The sequence below is a fragment of the Terrapene carolina genome, unplaced genomic scaffold (assembly GCF_002925995.2).
Source record: "Terrapene carolina triunguis isolate 2854851 unplaced genomic scaffold, T_m_triunguis-2.0 Scaffold88, whole genome shotgun sequence".
Classification (NCBI taxonomy): Eukaryota; Metazoa; Chordata; order Testudines; family Emydidae; genus Terrapene; species Terrapene triunguis.
In genome coordinates this window covers 16,512,617-16,535,268 of record NW_020664439.1, presented here as the reverse complement: position 1 = coordinate 16,535,268, position 22,652 = coordinate 16,512,617, and the positions used below count along the sequence as shown (strand labels likewise).

At 39.4% G+C, this 22,652-nt stretch overlaps 1 protein-coding gene across 1 annotated transcript in view; it reads right to left on the bottom strand.

Annotated features, from left to right (window-relative positions):
• Positions 1–22,652, bottom strand: part of DAW1 (dynein assembly factor with WD repeats 1) — a 37,950-nt gene that overhangs the window by 8,022 nt on the left and 7,276 nt on the right. The window contains exons 3-9 of the mRNA XM_029911112.1: positions 20,831–20,903; positions 17,574–17,718; positions 12,418–12,476; positions 11,540–11,662; positions 8,958–9,057; positions 6,078–6,185; positions 4,768–4,874 (exon numbers count right to left, since the gene is read on the bottom strand). Coding sequence (XP_029766972.1) covers positions 4,768–4,874; positions 6,078–6,185; positions 8,958–9,057; positions 11,540–11,662; positions 12,418–12,476; positions 17,574–17,718; positions 20,831–20,903 — 715 coding nt within the window. The remainder of the gene's footprint in view (positions 1–4,767; positions 4,875–6,077; positions 6,186–8,957; positions 9,058–11,539; positions 11,663–12,417; positions 12,477–17,573; positions 17,719–20,830; positions 20,904–22,652) is intronic.

The following is a 22,652-nucleotide window of genomic DNA, read 5'->3' as shown; positions in this document are numbered from 1 at the left end:
CAGCAAGGAACTTAAGCACATGCTTAACTTTAAGCACTTGTTTAAGCGCTATTGAAGTCAATAGGATTTAAGGGAGTACATAAAAGTTAAGAATGTGTTTAAGTACTTGATGAATTGGGAGCAAATTGATAGATTTCAAACTCTTAATAAATCTGAGCTGCTCTGTTGAGCCTACCAATAAGGGAGACATTTAGTGAAATGGATATGTCTGTTATAAATTCAAGTGTAACCCACTGGCTCATTTCACAATTTTTGATCACTTGTAACCAGGGCTGGATTCCAGCTGGTGACCTATTGGTAAAGAACTCCATGTCCCATCACTAGTCCTCTGAGCCATTAAGTTTCTCTGTTTATGTCATTCTTTAATATGCTCTGGTTCAATAAATGTGCTTCAGAAGAAAGGTCACATCAAGAGTTAAGGGATTCTTTGAGAATCCCCTTGATAAAAAAATTGAGGTAGGTTTTTGTATTTAAAAATGTTTGATAAAAATAGCTGTAATGTTCAGAATAGACAGTATTGTGAAAGGAACACAATGTAATCATGTATATACATTTAGTATGGTCACTGTCACTTTCATATCTCCAAAAATCATTTTAAAAATAATGTTTCAGAGCACCACAGTAAATAGCTGATTTATTAATATATATTTTAATTAACAAAATAAATATAAAGCTCTGCAGATGACATTCCCAAAGAAGGAAACAAAAATCTATAAAAACCAAAAGCCATTCTAATACCAAAATGTGCACAACTATGAGCCCAATTGTGCACAAAACTCCCATTTAAATCATTGTTAGTTTCGCCAGTGTAATTAGTGCAAGATCAGGTTCTATATGACACAATCCAAATACTAGTGGGGACTCCACTGTATTTAGACCCTGTTTTGACTAAAAGAACAACCATTGCAGTGATCCAGAACATCCATTATTTAATCAAATGTATAAAATTGGCAACACTAGTAATCTGTTAAACTCTTCAGACAGCTTTGCTAAACTGAGCAGAGTAATTAGTCATCAATGCCCATTCTAGATTAATGGGGGCTATAAAGCACTGAGCGCTGGAAGAAATTTATTGATAAATATATTAGAGGGCCTGTAAATTAGGGGATATATCACGTTATTGTTAATAGAAAACATCTACAGGTTTAACAATTAATCAAGTTAATGACCAGACAAGCAACAAAATGAAACTACCGGTAAGTAATTCAGAATACTCATTTTTTTTAAAATGATTAGACAGGAAAGAGAGAGGCCTCTATTATTGTATACACTAAATGAAAGGTTCACAAAAGCAAATCTTCTGAATAATTGAATCCAATTTTGTTTACTGTAACAAAAGAAACCTATTACATTGGTGTCCCTTTAACAGATTACTCTATTTATTTCCTAATTATGCGTTTCCTGTTCTGTTGTGATTATGTTGACCTTTTTACAATAACTAAATGGTGGGGAGTACTTTGGTTTTATGAACATATTATTTGGCCATTTGTACTATTGTTATTTTGTTATGCAGCACCCAGAAACCCCAATCAGGGTCAAGGTCTCTCTTTACAAACACAGAGGAAGAATGGTGGTTGCTTTAAACTTTTGTATACATATCCAGATGGGATGGACATGTAATACATCAATATATTCGATGCCTAAATAGCAGAATGTTTGAACATATTTCACATAAACTGTAACTTGTCAGCAATTCAATTAGGAAAAATCTATATAATAATCAGAGTTGGCGAAATAGCATGAAAACATTTTCATTCAAATTTCATTCTTACCCATTTTGTGCTCACCTTTCATGAACATTAGAGCCACATTTACTGGCACAAATGCTCCTGGACAGTTAATTTTAAGCTTGGATGCTCAAGTATTCACAACAGAAATGGTATATTTTGTATGATGGGCCACTGACTATTAACATAGCAGTTGCACAATGATTTCGTAGTCCCTCACCAAACTCAAATTATAGGCATTTAAATGGGCCAGACAAGTTTCTGACTGTATCATTCTCAGCTAGGGCTAGAGCTGGTTGAAATTGTTTAATTTAAACTCTTTTGATAAAAAATGGATTTGTATTTTTTCCACAAAAAAATTAAAACCAAATTTTTTTCAGTAAAAATCTTTAAGTTTTGGTAAGAATTTTCATTTTCAGAAAAAAAATTCCATTTTTGTTTTTGAAAACCATTTTTTTTTAACCAAAAATAGTAATTTTCATTTTGGTTTCAGTTTTTCATCAGAAAACTGAAAAATATTCAGAGGAAAATTAAAAAAAAAAAAGAAATTTTTGAAATTTCCTACAAAAAAATATTTGGCATTTTTCAACTGGCTCTAACTAGGACAATGCACACAAGTACATTTGTGTGACTATGATGAGAGAAAAATGTAATTAAATTAAAATTTTGATTTTTTTCTAGGAATCTGCCCATGGAAAAGGTCTATGGGGACCAAAGTTAAAGGTTTAACATTTTCTAAAACTCCCTAATCCTGTTTATCTGCTATGTCTCCTTTAGGGATTCAACATGCTAGTTCCGTCTTCAAATTTTCCCCAGGATAATAAAGTATGCCCAGCTAGTCAGATAGCAGAAACAATACCATGCAATATTGGGACCAATCACAACTAGCCAGAACAACTGAAATTTAGAATATCAAGTATCAAATACAGCATATCGTCATCATGATCCCTACAATAAAAACCAAACTCCACAAAAAATCCAGAGCATATTCAAATAAAATAGCCTTGAAGAAAATGTGATCTATTTATGAATATTCCTCAAGCACAAAGAAAGGCAAAATTAGCTGAGTTCATTATTCATAGTTAAATTATTAGCTTAGCTCTAACAGTTTTCTAAATGTGTGTGTCTGTCCTCCTTTAATAATATACATATGCATCACTGCCCTCTAATAGATAAGATACCAGACCTCGACAAGAGGGCATGACTATATTGCCCTCTAGTGACGGCAGCCCACACAAAATAAACTAGATTACCACTGCTGCTACTAATAATACTACATGCTCTAGTGAATACTGCCAGCTACTGCTGACACCTCTAAAGGCTGTGTGATCATGCCACTCTCTGGTGCTTGCAGCATTCATAGGAGATAAGTCATAAATCTACTACACACACTGGTGAATGTTTCACTAGTTATCACTAGCCTAATGACAAGTTATATATCAATCACTTAGCAGGTTCAACTCCACTTCTGTAGCTGCTTTCTGCTGATGTTATTCCACTGAGATCAATAATTAATGTTAATAATTACTCTGATACATCCAGCGGGACTGCATGTGTTTCAGAGATATGAGAGCACTCAGTAAGCTCACAAGTGACTTATATCCCGGGGAAATTTTTCAAGCATATCAGACTTAAACAATCCATTTAACTTTCACATTTTTTAATTCTTTCCACACCACTAATTACCAGAACTACTGGTGTTTAAATAAGAGCTTCCTCCTTCACAGTCCATCTCCTGCTATTTGATCCTGAAGTAAAGTCACAATGCTGAATCTGTAACATCTCAATCATTTCTGCAGAAAAAGAATGCAACATTAAAAAACTAAGACTCTGACTTCAGTGCAGGATCAAACAAGAAGATGGAAGAAAGAGCTGTTCAAAAAAATATCTGCAATAACAACAAACTGAACACAATAACGTTACTGCCAAAGGGCCCAATCCGGTGAGGTGCTAAGTGCATCTGAGCCTGAGGCACTAAGTCTCAACTCTTAGTATTGGGAGCAGAGGGTACTCAGCACTTTGCAGGATCAGGCCTTAAATGATCTAGTATATGCATATTATTTTTTCTCCCAGAAGAGATTAAATGGCCTTTGTGTTCTTGATGTTACATCATCATGTTTGTTATTTCAACCCTATCCATACGATGTACACATTCGCCCTTCATTTTAATAATTCCAAAGCATGCTAATTTTAGAGCTATTCCATCTAACTTCATGGAGAGAGAAATCTCCCATGAAAATGGAATGGAATGTTTACCTTAACAACAAGTCACCTTTATCAGTAAGCTGGACAACTGGTTCATAATGTTATTTATACTGAGTCCTCAGCTCAAAAAACAAGAGGACCTTTGAGAACAATATTAACCAGCCAGTATTCAGCCATTCACATTTAAATTACACAAATACTTTAGCCATTATTAAATGAAGAAGTGACCCTTCTTACTGGCATGATAATCTTAAAATCTTGAACTCCATAATTAGAGGGTCAAATTCTCCTCTCACTTAACTGACCTTGAAAGTCAATAGATTTACATTGGTGTAAAACCAGAGTGAGAAGAAAATCACTCTCTATATTTATTAAGGAGAAACTGGCAAGATTGACTGCTCATAATTTAACATGCCCTAAAAACACCTTTCCTTTTTTAAAACTGTCTCTTGCTTCTATAAAATGTAGCAATTCCCAAACCAAGTGCTTCAACACAGATTATATTTTCCTGGTTGGATGATTCATTAATAACAAATATAGGGCCCCTTTACTCTGCCTGCATGGCTCAGTTCTTGTGAGCTGGTGGAGTTTAAAAAAATATAAGCCTCTTATACACTAAAGAATTTGGAGAGCAAGTTTTTTGCATATTTCAGTATCCTGGCTACTTAGAAGAGCAAAGGTCACAGGAGAAAAAGTAAAGGTGAGGTCAGGTGTGCCCAAAAACCAAAGCCCAATTGGAAAGTCTAGAATTTGTAAGCCCTAGAATTTGACAGTGCCCCTTTAAGATGTCATTAAAACACACAATACAAAAACAACCTTATGAATGCTTTAGTACCTGCCAGTGCCAACATCCCACACTGCAACTGTGTGGTCAAAGGAGCCAGTGATGATCCTATCTCCTGTGGTATTAAATGACAATGCAATAATTTCTGCTGAGTGTCCCTAAGAGAATATTAATAAAAAGGTACTTCAGAATATAAATGATCCATTTAGGTCCAATACCTAATTTGTACAGTAGGAATACAAAATCACAGAAGTGATTGTTTCCATTAGGCCATATAGTCCACCTCCTTGACAATGTAGTGAATTTTCTTGTTTCTTGTCTAGTCTTGCATAACTGACTATTCCACAGTATAATCTCACTGCCCATATTACAATAACATTTAATATCATATGCCACTTCAGTACTAGCAAATAGAACACTGGGAACAATCCTGCAATGACAGGGTAATGAATTAGAATTGTGATCTAATAGGTCTTTTTCATATCAAATTTCTATGGAACAGTAGTTATTCACCATTAGATGAGAGGATGCTTTTATTGAAATAAACTAAGGGCCAAACTGTCACTTCTCCTTGTATGTGTGCATGAGAGAAAAGGCATATGGAGCCTCTTGCTGATAGGCCAAGGACAACTGCAGTCTCTACTGCTCCCTCTCTGTGTTCCCCCACCCTGACGCATGCTTCAGAGGCAGAGAAGGGTGAAGAGGAGAATGTCCCTTGTCTACTCCATAGGCCAGGAACACCGAAAGAGGCAGCCTGCGCGCTGCCCCTTACTTAGTCTTTGTGAAAGGGATGAGGATGTGACTTTAAACATTTAGGCAGAAGTATTTAAACAGTGGAATCCTAGCAAGCCAAATGCAGAGAATAGAAATCGCACTCTAGATGCACTTGGTGACTTGACTGAATTCTCTACATACATCATGCAGAAGATGAACGATGCAGCTATTATAGCTATAATCCTAGGCATTAACACTTTTGAAGTTACTTTATACTATAGTACTTTATATTAGCTCTCAGAGTTGCACAGGAATTACAGTTCAGTACTTATAATGATAAACTATGTTAATGAGAGCAGCAATATTTTCTGGCCTAGGACAATAGTGACATTGAATTGGGAAAGTCTGACATTTGATTAAACTGTTTTTTATGATTTTAATAAAGTAGTATAGCTTTCTTACTCCCTTTATGTTTTCTTAATCAATTATTTAACTACAGTCACTAAGTGACTCAGCTAGTAATAGAAATTCTTTGCCTGCAAATACTGAAATGGATGATTAAGAAGTCTATTTATACCCCCATCTAATTCAATTAGGAACTAAAAAAGCACCAAACACCTTCAGAACAATAAAGAATGCAAACATACAGTTAACATGACCACTTCCTCTCCATTCTGGATATCCCATAGTTTGGCTGTCGTATCCATACTTCCAGTTGCTATCAGAGTGCTTTGAAGATTAAATGATAAACAAACCTGTAACACAAACATTGGGAAAACAATAAACTTCCTATGAATTTTTTGAAAACTAACTGGGGTCAGGATCTGTATTTGAAAACACAGCAATAGTACAATTTAACAGTTTGTGACCTACAAATACAGTCATGGCACTTGAATAATGTTACAGCTGCAGTGCCTTCTAGACATTTCGTTAGAGAAGCAACAAATCCTTACCACACAAGCTTTGGAGGACAGCTTATTGGACTGAACTAACTAGTTGCTTTAAAAATGATTGTGTGTGTTAAAAAAGGCTTATTGGTACATATGCCAACCCTATATTCAAACAGCTTTTTTTACATACAGCCTCATTTTTATTACAGGTATATATTTGAGCAAAAATGCAACAAAGTCCCCAACTCAGTCCTCACACTAATGACTGATGTAGCCAGCTTCCAGTCCTCAGTAACTATATGATAGGGTTGTTCTTCTAATGAGGAACACAAATGTCTTTGGAAAAAGGAAAACATTTGCTGGGAACTTAGTTGCATTTTCAATTATGAGATTCCATTTTTCATTATTGAACAAATCTACATAGCATAGACATGAAGCAGCAGTTCATGTGTAATAAACATCTACTCTTTTAGAAATTATTGAAGGTTATGGGCCTGAAGTTGAGAAACAGCATCTGATATTGCAGGTATAATTCTTATCAATTATTTGCAGGTACAGTTCATAGCACTTTGGGCCTGATCCAACTACTACTGAAGTCAGTGGAAACTGATCAAGCCCTAAGACATCTAATTACCTGATTTGTAGGCACAAAGACAGAGCCAGAGTTGAGACACTTTTAAAAATCAGATCGTTCATGTTAAGAGAAATCATTTCAAAACACTCAGAGAACAAACAAATCACTCAAGACATACCAATGCTACTGTACACTGATGCAAAGCAGCAACTTCTCAAGCCCAGTTTTCACTTTTGCAACTTACAAATTAAACTGCTGCACCTACAATGCACACATAGTTTCTATACTTTTTTACTCTATTGAATGACAAATCAAAAGGCAATTTTTATAGAAAAATATAATCTGAGTGTTTCAGTGTGGTATTCTAGTACATATAATTTTACAAGCCAAACATAAGAATCAAAAAGAAAAATCATGCTCCAGAAAAACAAGGGTATTGTTTCAAAAATGTAAACAAATTATGGGAGAAATCATAACTGAAATTTTCTAACATGCAATCAATTAAAAATATCAAATTTTAAATAGTCAAAAATAATGCTTAACATTTGGCAATATAGGGAAACTGTAACCAATTAGAGGTAAAAATAAATTATTTGAATTATATTCTGCTAATTGAATACAAAGTGTTTTGTTCTATTCCTTGACGGCATGCCTTTTTGTACATGCTCAAATAGTTTGATCAATATGGGTCAGTGCAGGAAAAAAGTAGCCTCTGTTGTTGCTAGTTCATGGAGGCTCTACAGACCTCCCAGAGTACACAGCTATACCTGGAGGTTACACTGAATTGAAAGGCATAAGAAATGCTCTCCAATGGGAGGCATAACAGACATCAAGCAGTGCATTCATGATATGTGATACTTCAGTTCACTGGAATAATGGGACAAAAGGGGCAAACATTCATTCAGGCAGGAATGATGTTAAAGGGCCATGTAGAATAAAGAGAGAATAGGTCCTTAGGCCAGGCAGGACCTGATCTGTCTCTCTACTAGGAGAGTGATATAGCTAGAGTCATGGGAGAGAGGGAGTGAAGAGCAACAGGACCAGAACAGACAACAGCAGAATGCAAGAGAAGATGGAAAAAATGTACCGATAATGAATGGTATAGAGAATGTGGATCAGAAACTTCTGTTCTCCCTGTCTCATAAAGAAGAGGACATTCAATGAAACTGAAAATTCAAAACTGATATAAAGAAGTACTTTCACACAATTCATAATCAGACTGTGACACTCATTGCCACAGATTGTTGTTGAAGCCAAGAATTTAGCAAGATTCAAAAAGCAATGGGACATTTACTTGGATATCGAGAATATCCCCCAAAATTATAGTAGTAAATATATTTTAAACAAGAGTTTTAGGTTGGCTTTAGCCAACCTTTACATAATAGGGGTTAAGAGGAGATTCCCCAGGGGGCCAGATTATCCCATAACTACCATTGCTGGGTTTCATGCATCTTCCTCTTAAGCATCTGGCACTGGCCACTGCTGGAGATAGGATATTGAACTAGATAAACCATAAACCTGATCCAGCATGGTAATTCCTATGTTTCTAAGAGATGGGTGTGTCTTTGCTTTAGCTCTCTATGCTGCAAGCTGTCCCATAAGTCCCCAGCATACATAAGTAGAGTCTCTTAGGATCCAATTCTCCCATGCAGCCAGTGCCTCAAGACACCCACAACTTGCATAGAGAGAAAGGCTACATACACACTGTGTTGAATAGGGAGAAAGTTAACATTATTAATTACAAAGATCTAGATGCAGGTTTTTAAAACAGTAGAGTTTTAGCATCATGGGAGTTTGAATACAAGAGCAGAAGCTCTCCCACCCCACCCTAATAAAGACACACCATTATGAGACAATCTTGATTATACCAAGGTCCTAGATGACACTGAGAACTTTTGGATAATCAAGCAATTTTTTTCAGTGTAATTAACAAACATCAGAGGAAACGACCCTCTTATAAAGTAGTAGTGGTTTGACTTATTAAGTTCTGGAAAATCGAGATTGTACTGGATATGAAAATACAATTAGATGCAAAGGTTTAATATTGTAATGCAGATACTCACTATTTCTGCTGTGTGTCCCCTGAAGGTATGATAACATTTTCCTGTTTCTGCACTCCATAATTTGCAGGTTTTATCAAAAGATCCAGTGGCAATCTTGTCACTAAGTGGAAAAATAGTCACTTTTATTTAGAAAAAAAGAAGAAAAAATTCAAAGGCAGTAGAAGGAGAAACTGAAGAATTCACAAAAATACATGATCCTTGATATACCAAAGCAGTATATTTTTCAAATCATCTCATGAACAAGCCTAGAGATTAGCAATATATTTTATGACTAAATTTGTGGCAGGCACTGTAGAGATTTGCATTCCTTGGGTCAGTTGTACAACACTCTACAAAGTCATTCTGTCCCATTTCCACACCAGGCTTCAGACCCAAATCAATGTGAGAGGGAGGACATGATGTAGTAGCTGTGTTAGCGTAAATTCCCTCAATGCACGCAGATGCATTCTGCAAGATTATTTGATCTTGCAACACACCTTTTAGAAACTGAAGTTTTACTAAGGGAAAAACAAACAATTTGCTGGTGCGCCATTCTTTCTTTGCAGCCTATTTAATTTTCAAATTAAAAAGACAGAGTCAAATTCCCTAGTACATTGGGGCAGGTTTGTGCCTGTACACCAATGCAAAGCTGTCAAAGCTGACCACTCTAATTTACACCACAGACTAGACCATCTGATGAACATCCAAACAGACTTATTAAAAGTCTCAAAATGTGTGCAGCCTTACAAAGTTCTTTCATATACATTGGCATTGCACCTCAGTAACAACCACTGATCTCTTAGATCAGTGTTTCCCAAACTTGGGACGCCGCTTGTGTAGGGAAAGCCCCTGGCGGGCCAAGCCGGTTTGTTTACCTGCCGCGTCCGGAGGTCCGGCCGATCGCGGCTCCCACTGGCCGCGGTTCGCTGCTCCAGGCCAATGGGGGCTGCGGGAAGCGGCGCGGGCCGAGGGGAAACGCTGTCTTAGATGACTGGTATAGTAGGTATGTGTGTACACAGCATCTCCCTCTGGCTTTCCTGGGACTCATCCCATACCCAATTTGTATTTAAACCTAACAGAGTGGAAGACCAATAGCATGGAACTCCCCATATAAGTCTGTTTCTTTGATAAACCACTCACAGTTACATTAAGTATCTAATTATCCTCCCACTGAAGGGAAAGGGAGTATTGTCATTGACCTCTATGGGTATGTCTACACTGCAATTAAAAACCTGCAGCTGGCCGTGCTAGCTAACTCAGGCTTGCAGGGGTCAGGCTAAGGGGCTGTTTTACCGCAGTGTAGATTTTTGGGCTCAGGTTGCAGCCCGAGCTCTGGGATCCTCCCACCGTGCAGGATCCTAGCCCTGGCTCCAGCCCTAGTGTCTACACCACAATTAAATAGCCCTTAGCTTGAGCTCCTTAGAACTGGCCAGCTGCAGGTTTTTAATTGCAGTGTAGACATATCTTATGAGATCAGGAATCTCTTCTCCTGAGTAAAATATTTTAAATGTCTGTTCAACCTTCTTTTTCCTCTTGCAATTATACAACCATTCATTTTGCCCAAATGAAGTGACTCACCACAAATAATTGTTAAAATAGTCTCATAATGAATCCTATTAGGTGCTCACATACCACAGTGATGGATGTAGTATAGAAACCTAATGATTGGTGTTAAACTAGTTATTTTTCTTTGGAAATAGATTTCTAGCTCAGCTCTAGCTCAAGGTCATCAGCAGGTTCGTTTTCTCTTATAATATGAAAAAATATCTGCCATCTACCACTTCTTCATTATCTGGTTTTGTGCTATCTGGAATCCAGTCACTGATTACTCTTTACAAAGATTAGCATCAGACTTTGATCCATATAGATAATATCAAATAACCCTACACTTTGTGGTTTTAAGTAAGAAATCACAATACTGCTAGGTGCTGAGTAGGCTCAACTCTCATTCAGATCAATGCAAACTGATAATGAGTAATAGAAATAGTAATAATAGTGCTCAGCACATTAAGAATGGGCCCTTAACATATATATAGATATAGATATATACACAGATCTTTAATATGTACTTTTAACTGTAAATATATTTGATGATGGAAATAAGAATTTCTTTCTACATTCTTCTGTAGAGTGTGGACAAAAGCATAACAGAGAAGAGAATTTACTTTTTGAAGCACAAAACTCTCTCATAAAGAAGGCGGCTCTTGACTAATGTAAACCTCTGAAACCTCTGTACATGACATCATATTCTCTTTACACTACAGCTGCTAGCTCTGATCTAACCCAGACAACTACTGTAGAAAATAAAAGATATGCAGATTCACATTGGACACTGATGTAGCAGCACCCTCAAGATCTCCTATCAATTACTCACCAGTTCTGACCAGTTTCTAAGTCAGACCCTTGATAATAATGTATGTGTAGTACTAAATGGATTAACCCACTTAAAAAGGCGGTTATGCTGGAAAAGCTGATCATTCTAACTAAAGCAACACAAGCTGTCATTACTCTATTTTATTTTAAAGTTTATAGGATAACTATATTTGCAACATAGCAATGTTGGCAATTAGAAGGTGTCTCAAAGACTCTGAAAACCTGTTTACCCATAGGGATTATTGAAAGCTATTGCATAGACCACATTTCTGTGTCCCTCCAATGTACGTAGCTCCTCTCCTGATGCTGTGTCCCATATTTTGCATGTTCTGTCGTAGCTTCCAGTGATAAAGCTAAAATGAAGAAAGATAAATGAGTTACAGAAGAGTAGAAACTTTCTCAGGGCCTGGGTCCACAACCTAGTGAAGTCAAGGGGAGTCTTTCCATTGATTTCAGTGGACTTTGCATCAGGCCCTAAATGCTTTTCCCGCGTTCCATGGCATCCATGAGAATATTGATCATGGCAAAGATTCTAAATCAAGCAATTTCCAAAATTTTACTAAATATTATATTTTTAAAAAGATAACATTACCAGTGCTCAATGCATTCTCTGCTACTAAAAAGCTAGGCTTTCCTTTAGAAGAGATTACAGAGAAAAAATAGTTACAGCCTAATAAACTAACAATTAAGTCAATTACAACTGAACTTCACTTACAGTGAAAGTCCCAAAGTGCTTAAATGTATTTCAATGGACTTGCACTCCACTTATATTGAAGCCTCATCTCACTTTCAGTACATTCATTTTACTATAATGTGTGTTTATTTCTGCTAATCCTGCTGGAATACAGCAGCTATCACCAACATATGTGAGAGGGGAGAGTGCCACCAATTGAATCACACCACCATTTTTTGCAGCCCCCTAGGTTTTTCCTTAGAAGTCTGAAATCCACGTACGTGAAATTCTTACATCTGCTTAGATACAATCATAACACAAAAGGATTTTGTTTGCAGGATAGATATGAGCACTGAAATTCACTATTTAATTTCCACATTAAAAAAAATTTTCCATTAGTAATTATGCATTTTGAATTTAAAAATGAAAACTTACCAGGAACCAGATTTGTTAAATGCTACATTGGTCAGTGGCAATATATGTGCCCTAAGCACCTGAAATACAGGAAAATTAAGATTTGGTGCATTTTCAAATAAAATAAAATTACTAGGAGTTTTTGAATTAGCCTAATATCTACTCTTCTCAATATTTTCTTCCCATTTTAGTCATGCTAGCTGAGCAGTTATGACGGTAATACATTAACCCCCAGCCAGAAGAAAGCATGTGTGAGCAATTACCACTGTAGAATTCATGCAGAAAATTTCTGTCTTCACTAGGAATTGCAATGGTGCAGCTACGCTACTGATTGACTGGCCACAAATGGCTGTGATTGAAGCAGATCCTCAGTGTTCATAAGGCCTGAACGAGCTGTCCTCTCTCTGAATTTCATTGTGTGCTGCCTTCTCTGAGAACAGAGAAGGAACCCTAAGAGTTTCAGGAGGGGTGGGAGAAATAAATGGCCCTTGTGGACCATGAGTGAGGGCTTCCTTGAAAGGTGCTCCAACAACTGTTCTTTGGTGTTTGCTGTTAAGTCATATACTACAAACCACTGCATCCACTTGCAAGAAATAATTTTAACTTTTACATTGTGAGATGCTTTAAACAAGTGTAAGACATTGTTTTAAAAAAATGGGGAGAGAGAGGCAATGCCAGAGTTCCACACCCAAAGGTTCACCACAATAAAAGTCTTATCACTGCTGATTTGAAATACACTGGTGGAATCTCTAAAAAGCAGATGTCAGAACGGAGAAACTCATCAGGATGAAATTCCGAGAGGAGACTTCAAATATAGCCACTGCCTGGATCATTTAGATTGTGTGAACCAACTCTTTTCAAACACACCGTGTAAGATCTTTTGGTCAGAGACGATTTGTCTTTATTCTTTCTATAAACTGTCAGACATACCTATGGCACTATATGCAGAGATTTATTAAATAAGTAATAATTATTAATAGGGCCCTATCAAATTCACGGTCCATTTTGATCAATTTCACGGTCATAGGATTTTAAAAATCGTGAATTTCATTATTTCAGCTCTTTAATTCTGAAATTTCACAGTGTAGTACTTGTAGGGGTCCTGACCCAATAAGGAGTTGTGGGGGGTGGGGGGGTCGCAAGGTTATTGTATGGGAGGTTGTGGTACTGCTACCGTTACTTCTGCACCGCTACTGGCGGTAGTGCTGCCTTCAGACCTGAGCAGCTGGAGAGCAGCGGCTGCTGGCTGGGAGCCCAGCTCTGAAGGCAGAGCCACTGCCAGCAGCAGCACAGAAGTAAGGAAGGCATGGTATGGTATTGCCACCCTTACTTCTGCGCTGCTGCCTGCAGAGCTGGGCCCTTAGTCAGCAGCCACCACTCTCTGGTCGCCCAGCACTGAAGGCAGCACAGAAGTAAGGGTGGCAATACCGCAATCCCCCTAAAATAACCTTGTGACTCCCCCCTCACAACTCCCTTTTGGGTCAGGACCCCCAATTTGAGAAAGGCTGGTCTCCCCCATGAAATCTGTATAGTATATGGTAAAAGCACACAAAAAGACCAGATTTCATGTTCCATGATGCGTTTTTCATGGCCGTGAATTTGGTAGGGCCCTAATTATTAATAATGCCAAATTAAAATCAATCTGCCACTATATTTAAGAATAAATTAAGTTACATTGCCAACAACTTTCTGCATTTCTCTGGCTATTCTTATACATGACTTACCTTTCAATAAAACTTTATCCTTTACAAGCCAGCTTCTGCTTGATCCTATTATATAGTGCCAACATAACTAGGGCCCTACCAAATTCACGGCCATGAAAAACTCATCATGGACCATGAAATCTGGCCTCCCCCCATGAAATTAGGTCTTTTGGGTGCTTTACCCTATACTATTCAGATTTTCGCAGGGGAGACCAGCGTTTCTCAAATTGGGGGTCCTGACCCAAAAGGAAGTTGCAGGGGAGTCAGAAGGTTATTTTAGGGGGGTCGCAGTATTACCACCCTTACTTCTGTGCTGCCATCAGATCTGGATGGCTGAAGAGCAGTGGCTGTTAGTCAGGTGCCCAGCTCTGAAGGTAGTGATCTGCCAGCAGCAGCACAGAAGTAAGGGTGGCAATACTATACCATCCACCCTTACTTCTATGCTGCTGCCTTCAGAGCTGGGTGATCGGAGAATGGCAGCTGTTGACTGAGGTTCCAGCTCTTTAGGCAGCAGCATAGAAGTAAGGGTGGATGGTATGGCATTGCCACCCTCACTTCTGCCTTCAGAGCTGGGCTCCCGGCCAGCAGCCGCCACTCTCCAGCTGCCCAGAAGTAAGGGTGGCAGTACCGCAACCTCCCCCATCCCCCCTCCACCACCACAATAACTTTGCAACCCCCAACTCCTTTGTGGGCCAGGACCCCTAAAATTACAACACCATGAAATTCAGATTTAAATAGCTGAAATCATGAAATTTATTATTTTTAAAATCTTATGACCATGAAATTGACCAAAATGGACCATGAATTAGGTAGGGCCCTACACATAACCTTACTTGTGAAAACCACACCATTTGTTGACACTGAAATGAAGGGATGTCACAAATGAGCAATTAGAATGTCACTGCAGGACCAAGGAGGAGAAATGCGTAATAAGCAATGCTACTTAATCTCTGGCATATAGGCAGAGCCTCCAGCTTCCTGCTGTTATCTCTGGCTTCCTATGATTCTGTCTAACTCCTCTGTCTATCTCAATAGCCAGCCATAGGTTTCTTTGTTTTTTAATAGCTTTTCCTCCCAGTTGCCTCTAGTCTTTTTCTCTGCTGGTTATCGGATTCCCTCTCACCCCTTCCATGGCATAGACACTTGCAGGGAATGAATGGGCCATCTGAAGAAGGGAGAGCCCCCAAGAGAAGCAATATAGAAAAGAAGATTAGGGAACAGGATAAGGAAATTGTGGGCAGAGCATTGACTGCAAACAGCTAAGGAGAGAAAATGGAGAGGCAGAGATAAAGAGGGGCAAAAATGAAAACAGTGTAAGACGGGGCAGAATATTGTCACAGAGCAGAGAAGACGGGAGATCAGAGATCTTAGAGGAGGAACTGACAGAAATGGAGGAGAAATAGTTCTGGAACTGCTCAAGGGGGGAGAGAGAGGCTATTTACAAGTTAGAGAGATTTTGGCCTTCAGGGAAAGTAGAGAGAGCTGTCACTACAGTTGCTGCAGTGGAAATGGGCCATAAAGATGTGGAAAATTAGAATAATTTGTTTTTTTTCAAACACCCGCAAGTATATAAATATATGTACATTAGCATAAATAATTATGGAAATATATGGAGATTTGATCTCAAGCTTTCTTAAGGCCCCATGCAGGCAGCACTGGTAGTGAGAAATAAACTCCTTGTGAGAGCATAAATGTATCTGACAATTAGCAACTGAGAGAGAGGATGTTAGATAGATTTATGTTCAAGTTCAGATCCTAACATTTTTTCAAGTATCAAAGCCCTTTTTTGTTAAAAGCCCAGAGACGTAACTGTTCCATCTGCAGAACCCATCTGAAGTCAATGAGAGTTGCCTGTGCAAAATGCCAAACCCTAAGGTGATATCAGGGAATGTGTGTATCAGTACTGTAATATAGGCTACAGCAGTCCATGAAATAAATCTCCAGAACAGTGCAGCATGCCACGGCCATAGAACAATCTCAAATGCCTATCCAGCTGCTACAGTAGCATGCTACTCTGCTGGTTGTCTAACACAAAGTCATGATCACAATTATAGGAAATAGCAAAGAAGACAGAGATGGGAAATGAGCCAATGCTGATCAGATTTGCCTGGCTCTTGTATTGCTAAATAAGGGAAATCAACCACTATCTGTCCCCAGCAAAGACCAAATTCATTCTTTCTGTAGGGTGTCAGGGGACAAGGAGCAGGGGGGGTTGGATGGGTTGGGGATTCTGAGGGGGGCAGTCAGGGGGCGGGAAGTGGGAGGGGGTGGATAGGGGGCAGGGAGCAGGTTGTTTGGGGAGGCACAGCCTTCCCTACCCAGCCCTCCATACAGTTGCGCAACCCCGATGTGGCCTCGGGCCAAAAAGTTTGCCAACCCCTGCTCTAGTATATGATTGACCAACATCTTTTTGTAGTTGCACAGTGCCATCTGCTGATATGATGAAGATACAACAATAGCTTATTGCAGATGAAAAAATGTAACATTTGGGAAGTAAATTCTATTACTGACTCTCATTGACAACAAAGTACAGCTAAATCAATCCTCTTCCTGTGACTTGTGGAAAACATTGGGTTATTTAAAGCAAATTTACCGAGGTGCAGTATGTAGCAAAAGCACAAAAACATTGTTCTAACCTTTTCTATTTAAAAGGTGACAAGTTATTCAATACAAAAAAAAATCAAAATAATAAATTACTAATTCCAAATACTCAGAAAAAAGACCAAGTGGAGGTGAGGAACATGAGAGACGTAGAAACTAAATTTCTACAGAAGACCTATGCCTTAGCAACCACAATTCTTGTACCTCAAAATAGACCTGGCTGAAAGAGCAGCTTAAGAACTGTTTACTCTCCAGCCTTAGGATTTCTGCAAAGATAACATTTTCACTAGGGCTGGGAGATACTGGTATTATTTAAAACTAATTATTAATGGGAAAGTTAACAGGATAATCACAATTTTGAGATCATTTCTAAGAACCCACAGCAGGCAAGACAGATCCAGATTCAGTTCCGTTTGCGCCGCCAGAGCAGTGCAAACGTTGTGGAGAATTCTGTAGGGACAAATTCTGTTCTCAATTGTCCAATTATACCTGGTCTACACTTAAAGCTTAAGATGACATAGCCACAGCACTCAGGGACGTGAAAAGTCCACACCTCTGAGTACCATACCTACACCAGTCAAACCCCTGGCATTAATACAGCCAGACCGACAGAAGAATGTTTCCGTCAGGTAGCTGCCACTCATTTGGAGAGGTGGAATCACTACAGTGACAGAAAAGCCCCTTCCATTACTGTAGTCTACACCTACACCACAGGCTTACAGCAGCATAGGTACAGGGCCATAGCTATGCTGCTGTAGAGGCTGCAGAGTAGACATGGCCTCAAGCTAATGTTGATGCACAGCTATTCTGGATTTACAACAGTGTAACTGTGATCAGAAAAGACCCAGAAATTATTTTCAACATGCCTCGTACCTTAAAAAGGTAGAACTTGTGGTCCTCTTGTTGCCCAAGCTTCTCTTGTAACCTTAGTATTAAATGTATGACCTGCTCTTTGCGCGAAGCTGTGATGAGAGGTTCTGCTTTTCGGATTTCTTCTACTAAGGCGCCTACATCTGTGCTTGAGTGGATGGAAAAAACATGCATCATCCACTGGCAAACAGTTATGGTAAACACATTATTTACTTACAGAGAGTGAGAAAATAAGCAGTCAGATGCGACACTGCTATTTTATTCTGAATAAGTTTAAGCAAAGCCAAAATATAAATACTTTTAAATATGTTTTACTGGTTTCTAATATATTTTTTATCTTTCAGAAAAAAAATTACATTTGACTTTTTAAAACTGTAGTTTTGCGGAGACCCTTCACTTTTCAGAGGATTCCACAGAGGGTGTAATACAGCTAATACCCAAATGACACTTTCAACCTTTAACACTAATTTAGTCTTAAATCGAAGCTAGAACCTCTTGATAGGTAAAAAGCCCAACAAACAGCAACAATATTGTTATGAACAGGATTAAACCTTGTTATGGGCTGAGTTAAATCCTCATTTGAAACTGATGGGTATGAATGTGCCCTTCATTTAAGATAGCTGTAAGAGACAGCTAAAGGGCTACACCTAAAACAAAGCATATGAAGCCTGACCAGAAACTAGCACTATGTGGGTGGAGGGTTCCACTGGGTATTGTTTTAGTGTTTGTGGGTGGGTGTGGAAGAGACTAGCTGGGGTGCAACAAGAAACTGAGAGATTCAGAGGAAGAGCGAGCAGTGGCAGATTAGCCACTGAGCCAATGGAGCCCATGCCCAGGGGCCCCGGCCAATTTGAGCGCCAGGTGGGCGGAGCGGGGCAAGACCCCACGCCCCAACCCCATTTCCTCAGCAGAAGCACAAGAGGGGTTCAAGGGGGCAGGGGGCTGCAGGCAGAAGTGGTAGGGAGGGACTTGCTCTGGCCCAGGGCCCCACAAAACTGTAATCCATCTCTGAGAGCAAGAAATGCCAAGCAGCAGTCTCTAAGCACATTGAGGCCCTGGGAGACGCCTGGAGAGATTCCGGTTTGGTGATGGTGGCTGAAAGAAGCTTGGGCCTGTATGCTAAGAAACTATTCCTTTAGGGTTTGATTCTTCCTGTGTTCGGAGAAGGACTTCGTACATTCTTTGTAAATAAACAAGATTGCACCAAAGAAAATACCAGACTCCATCATCAATTTCTTCTCTCATCTGGAATAACCTACAAGGCCCCAAACTTTGACTAGTCACTCAGGTCAAAAAGGGGCAACAAAATGAACAAAAAATTAAAGTTCACAAACAGAAATCATGTTTATAAAATCTAACTATTTTTACATGTTTTCACAAATCTAAGGCCTAATTCTGCAGCTCTTACTGCTGTAAGTAATCCATATGTCCATGGGTAGTCTTACTGGGTAGGCTTAATGTTCTGTTGGTGTATTTGGTGTATAAACCATCAGGTTCTACAGGAGATTTTGCAGCTGGGTTTCTCTAGACTACTGTCCGTTCAATGTGTATGCTGATGTTGGCTCAGATGAGACAACTATATCTTCCTGTAAGCAATGTGACTTGTTGGATTTTATCCAGAGTATTGAGAAAAGCTCCCAGACGTTCAGTCATCTGCTCAGCCTTATCTTTGAGTTTGGAGTGAAAATTATGAATGTGCAGGCTACCCTACCCATCAATTCATGTGTTTCGATTGAGACACTATTCTACCAATATCAGCACTGGTCATGTCTTATTTCTTTGTGGACTAAATCTAATGAATCTTGTGGATTTTGGTGTCCTCCTTACTGGTGCTGGGGCATATCTGACTTCTCTCTCTGCACCACTTCCAGACAGAGTCAGCTGATTTCAATTAGTTCACTGACAGCTACCATCAGCAATGTAATATGGCCCTTGGCTCTCATAATATATTAGTTCTTGTGCCTGGCAGCCACCAGATTTAACAATGATCTGAGGCACCTGAAACAGGTGGGAGAGGAAATGGCTGAAATCAGTATGAAGTCTGATTATCTTCTCTATAGGACCCAATGGCACACAGAGGTGCTAGCACTCAACCATAGATTGCACAAATCACCTGAAGGTCAGTGGGCAAAACTACCAACCAGAACGGTGAACAGCCCCTCGTACATGGGTTTGTGGAGCACCTTTGTACCTCCTCACAATCACATCCAGTAGAACTCTCTCAGTTAGTACGACGTCTAATGCAGACTGATACCTTGCCAGACTATTATGTTCCTTCAATTGATCACTGTGGTGAATGTGTCACATTCGTCACAGAAGAGACAGATCTTCAGGCTGGTGTCTTCCACCCTTTGAGAACCAGAGCTGCAGCTCCTGATGATCTGTCTACCCATAGTTAGGTTCCATTTGGCCTCTGATAAGGATATCCATGTCCCCTGTGTTACCCAAGAGCCCCCCATCTTCACTCTAAACTTGGCTGTGAAACAGACTTCCTTTGTAGTCATAGCAATGGCCCTATTTTCAGAGATGCTGAGCACTGACAGCTCCTACTGACCTCTGTGGGAGTTGCGGGTGCTCAGCACTTCTGAAAATCAGGCCAGACATCTTTCTTCCATAGGACCTACTGCCACTGGCTAAACTCCTATTAACTTCAACAGGAGCAGGCACTCAGTTTACTCATCTAGATAAATGGGGATTATTAATAGTATTTTACTTACCTATCTCACAGTATTGTTGTGAGGATTAATTAATTAGTGAGACTGAATCTGAACTCATTTATACCAGTGTAATTCAAATGTCTTCAGTACAGCTGATTTCAAGCAGTGTAACTGAGAGCAGAATCAGGCCCATTGATGAGAAACATTCTGAAGATAAAAGGTGCTACTGTACAGAAGTGCTAAATGTTATTAATTACAACATTACAATTTGTGCCACCTGAAAATTCTGCATTTTTGCTGGTTAGTTAACCACAGTTTGTGGACGTGCCTTGATGTGACAGGTCTGTAAACAAAAGCAGTTCCCACCTCCACCTCCTGACACTGCACCAAGAATTGCAACAGCGGAATGATCAGTCAGAATGTAGGATTTCTTAATGCCCTCAAATAATTAGAAATATTAAGAGAACAAAAGTTAACCCATAAGATAAAAAGTTTGTCCCAAATCACGTTTACAACAACTGAACAGAGTTGTACATAACCTACTATTAAGTTGTCCTGTAAAATAAGGTATACTTCTGCTGTCTAAAATAATATAATACTTACCCAGGACTGAGATCAAGTAAATCTATGGATTTGGTCTTCAATTCACCACCTTGAACATATTCCAAAATAATGCCTTTGAAGAAACAATAAACAATTCTAAATTAGAAGTTCATCATGGCAGCTGGCTTTTTTGGGGGGGGGGTGCATACTATTTGACATTTACATTGGTATAACCACATTGACTTCAATAGAGATACTCCTGATTTACATCATTCTTATCAAAATCAGAATCAGGATGACATCATTTCTTTCTTTGGGATTGGCAGAGTGCATGAGTGCATCTGCAATGTTAACTTCTCTATTTGCAAAAGTCTACATGCAGAACTGCATATAAAATTGCATACCCAGGTTTGGGTAGACTCTGGCACTTTTAAAAGATGTATTTTGAACTTTAGAATTAAGATATTTGGCCACATCACTTCCTGTTTAAAGAAGATATTTAGAGCATTCTGCTGCTGTCTGGCATTCAGCAGGAAAGGCTATTCTAGATGAATTTTTATCTACTTGGGCATTTTGCCAGGTTTGCGAGCAAATGTTTAATTTGGCAGAAGGATTTATCCTTTCCTGACATTCTGAGCCTCCTCGCTTATCTCTATTTTTCATTTTTAACTATTTATCAGAGAAAGTTGATCCCAGAAAAAGAGAAGAAAGAAAGTTCCTAAACAGACTGACACCAAACTTTATTCTATTATCAAATTCCTGGCAAGATTGTTTCCTATAGTAAACCGCATATTACCTCAATGCTTCTGTCATGACTACATTTGATAAGACACACAAAAATTTGTAATTATTGAATTTCCTACAATAGGTTTACATTTACTTTGCAGCCGTTTCCCTGGGGGCTGGTTCTTCTTTCACATCAGTTTGACACAGGTGTAACTCCACTGGGCTCAGTGGTATAAACCCCAGTTAATACTGGTATATTTACACCAGAATTAACAGGGGGTTGTATTTAGTCTACAACATCCCTTTAGTTATGTTATGACTCAAAACCTCCTGCAGCTAAGGTAATAAATCTCTGCAGGATTGTTATGCAGTCATTGGAAATATTTAGGGAAGGGGGAAAACATGTCCCCAACCGCACATTATGTAAATTTGCAGTAATACAAATATTTTTAATTGCAAAAGCAAAAAACCAACAGCACTGAGAAGATTTTCCCCTTCAGACATTTTGCAATAGATGATCAGACAGCAAAGCTGCTGAGAGTCAGGGTACACAGGACAGGCTAAGCTCTTAGGAGCAGGGACCATCTTTTGTTCCGTATGTACAGTGGGGTCCTTGTCCATGACTAAGGGTCCCACTGCTACAGCAATACAAATAATACATAACAGTCCCATGAACAGGCACAGAAATGATTGCTCAGGAGATTTAGATAAAAGGCAGAGGGAATAGCTAAACCATCTTCATAGCAGGAGAGATGACAAGTACAAAGGTTTCTGTGAAGGCAGTCTGGAGCCAGACAGCCCTGCCACAGTTCTGTGCTCCTCCTCTGCTACCCATTCATTCCTGACTCCTTCTCCCATCTGCTATCTCCTCCTCCCATCCCAACAACACTGAGCCCTTCCTCTGTTCCCACCGACCCACCCCCCGTCAGCTCCTCTCTACCCTTCCCTCCGCCATCCTGGGGCTGTTTCCCCCAGTCACCCCTCTCTGCCCTCCCCCCGCCACCCTGCGGCTCTTCCCCCCAGTCACCCCTCTCTGCCCTTCCCCCGCCACCCTGCGGCTCTTCCCCCCAGCCAGCCCTCTCTGCCCTTCCCCCGCCACTCTGAGTCTCTTCCCCCCAGTCCCCCCTCTCTGCCCTTCCCCCACCACGCTGCGGCT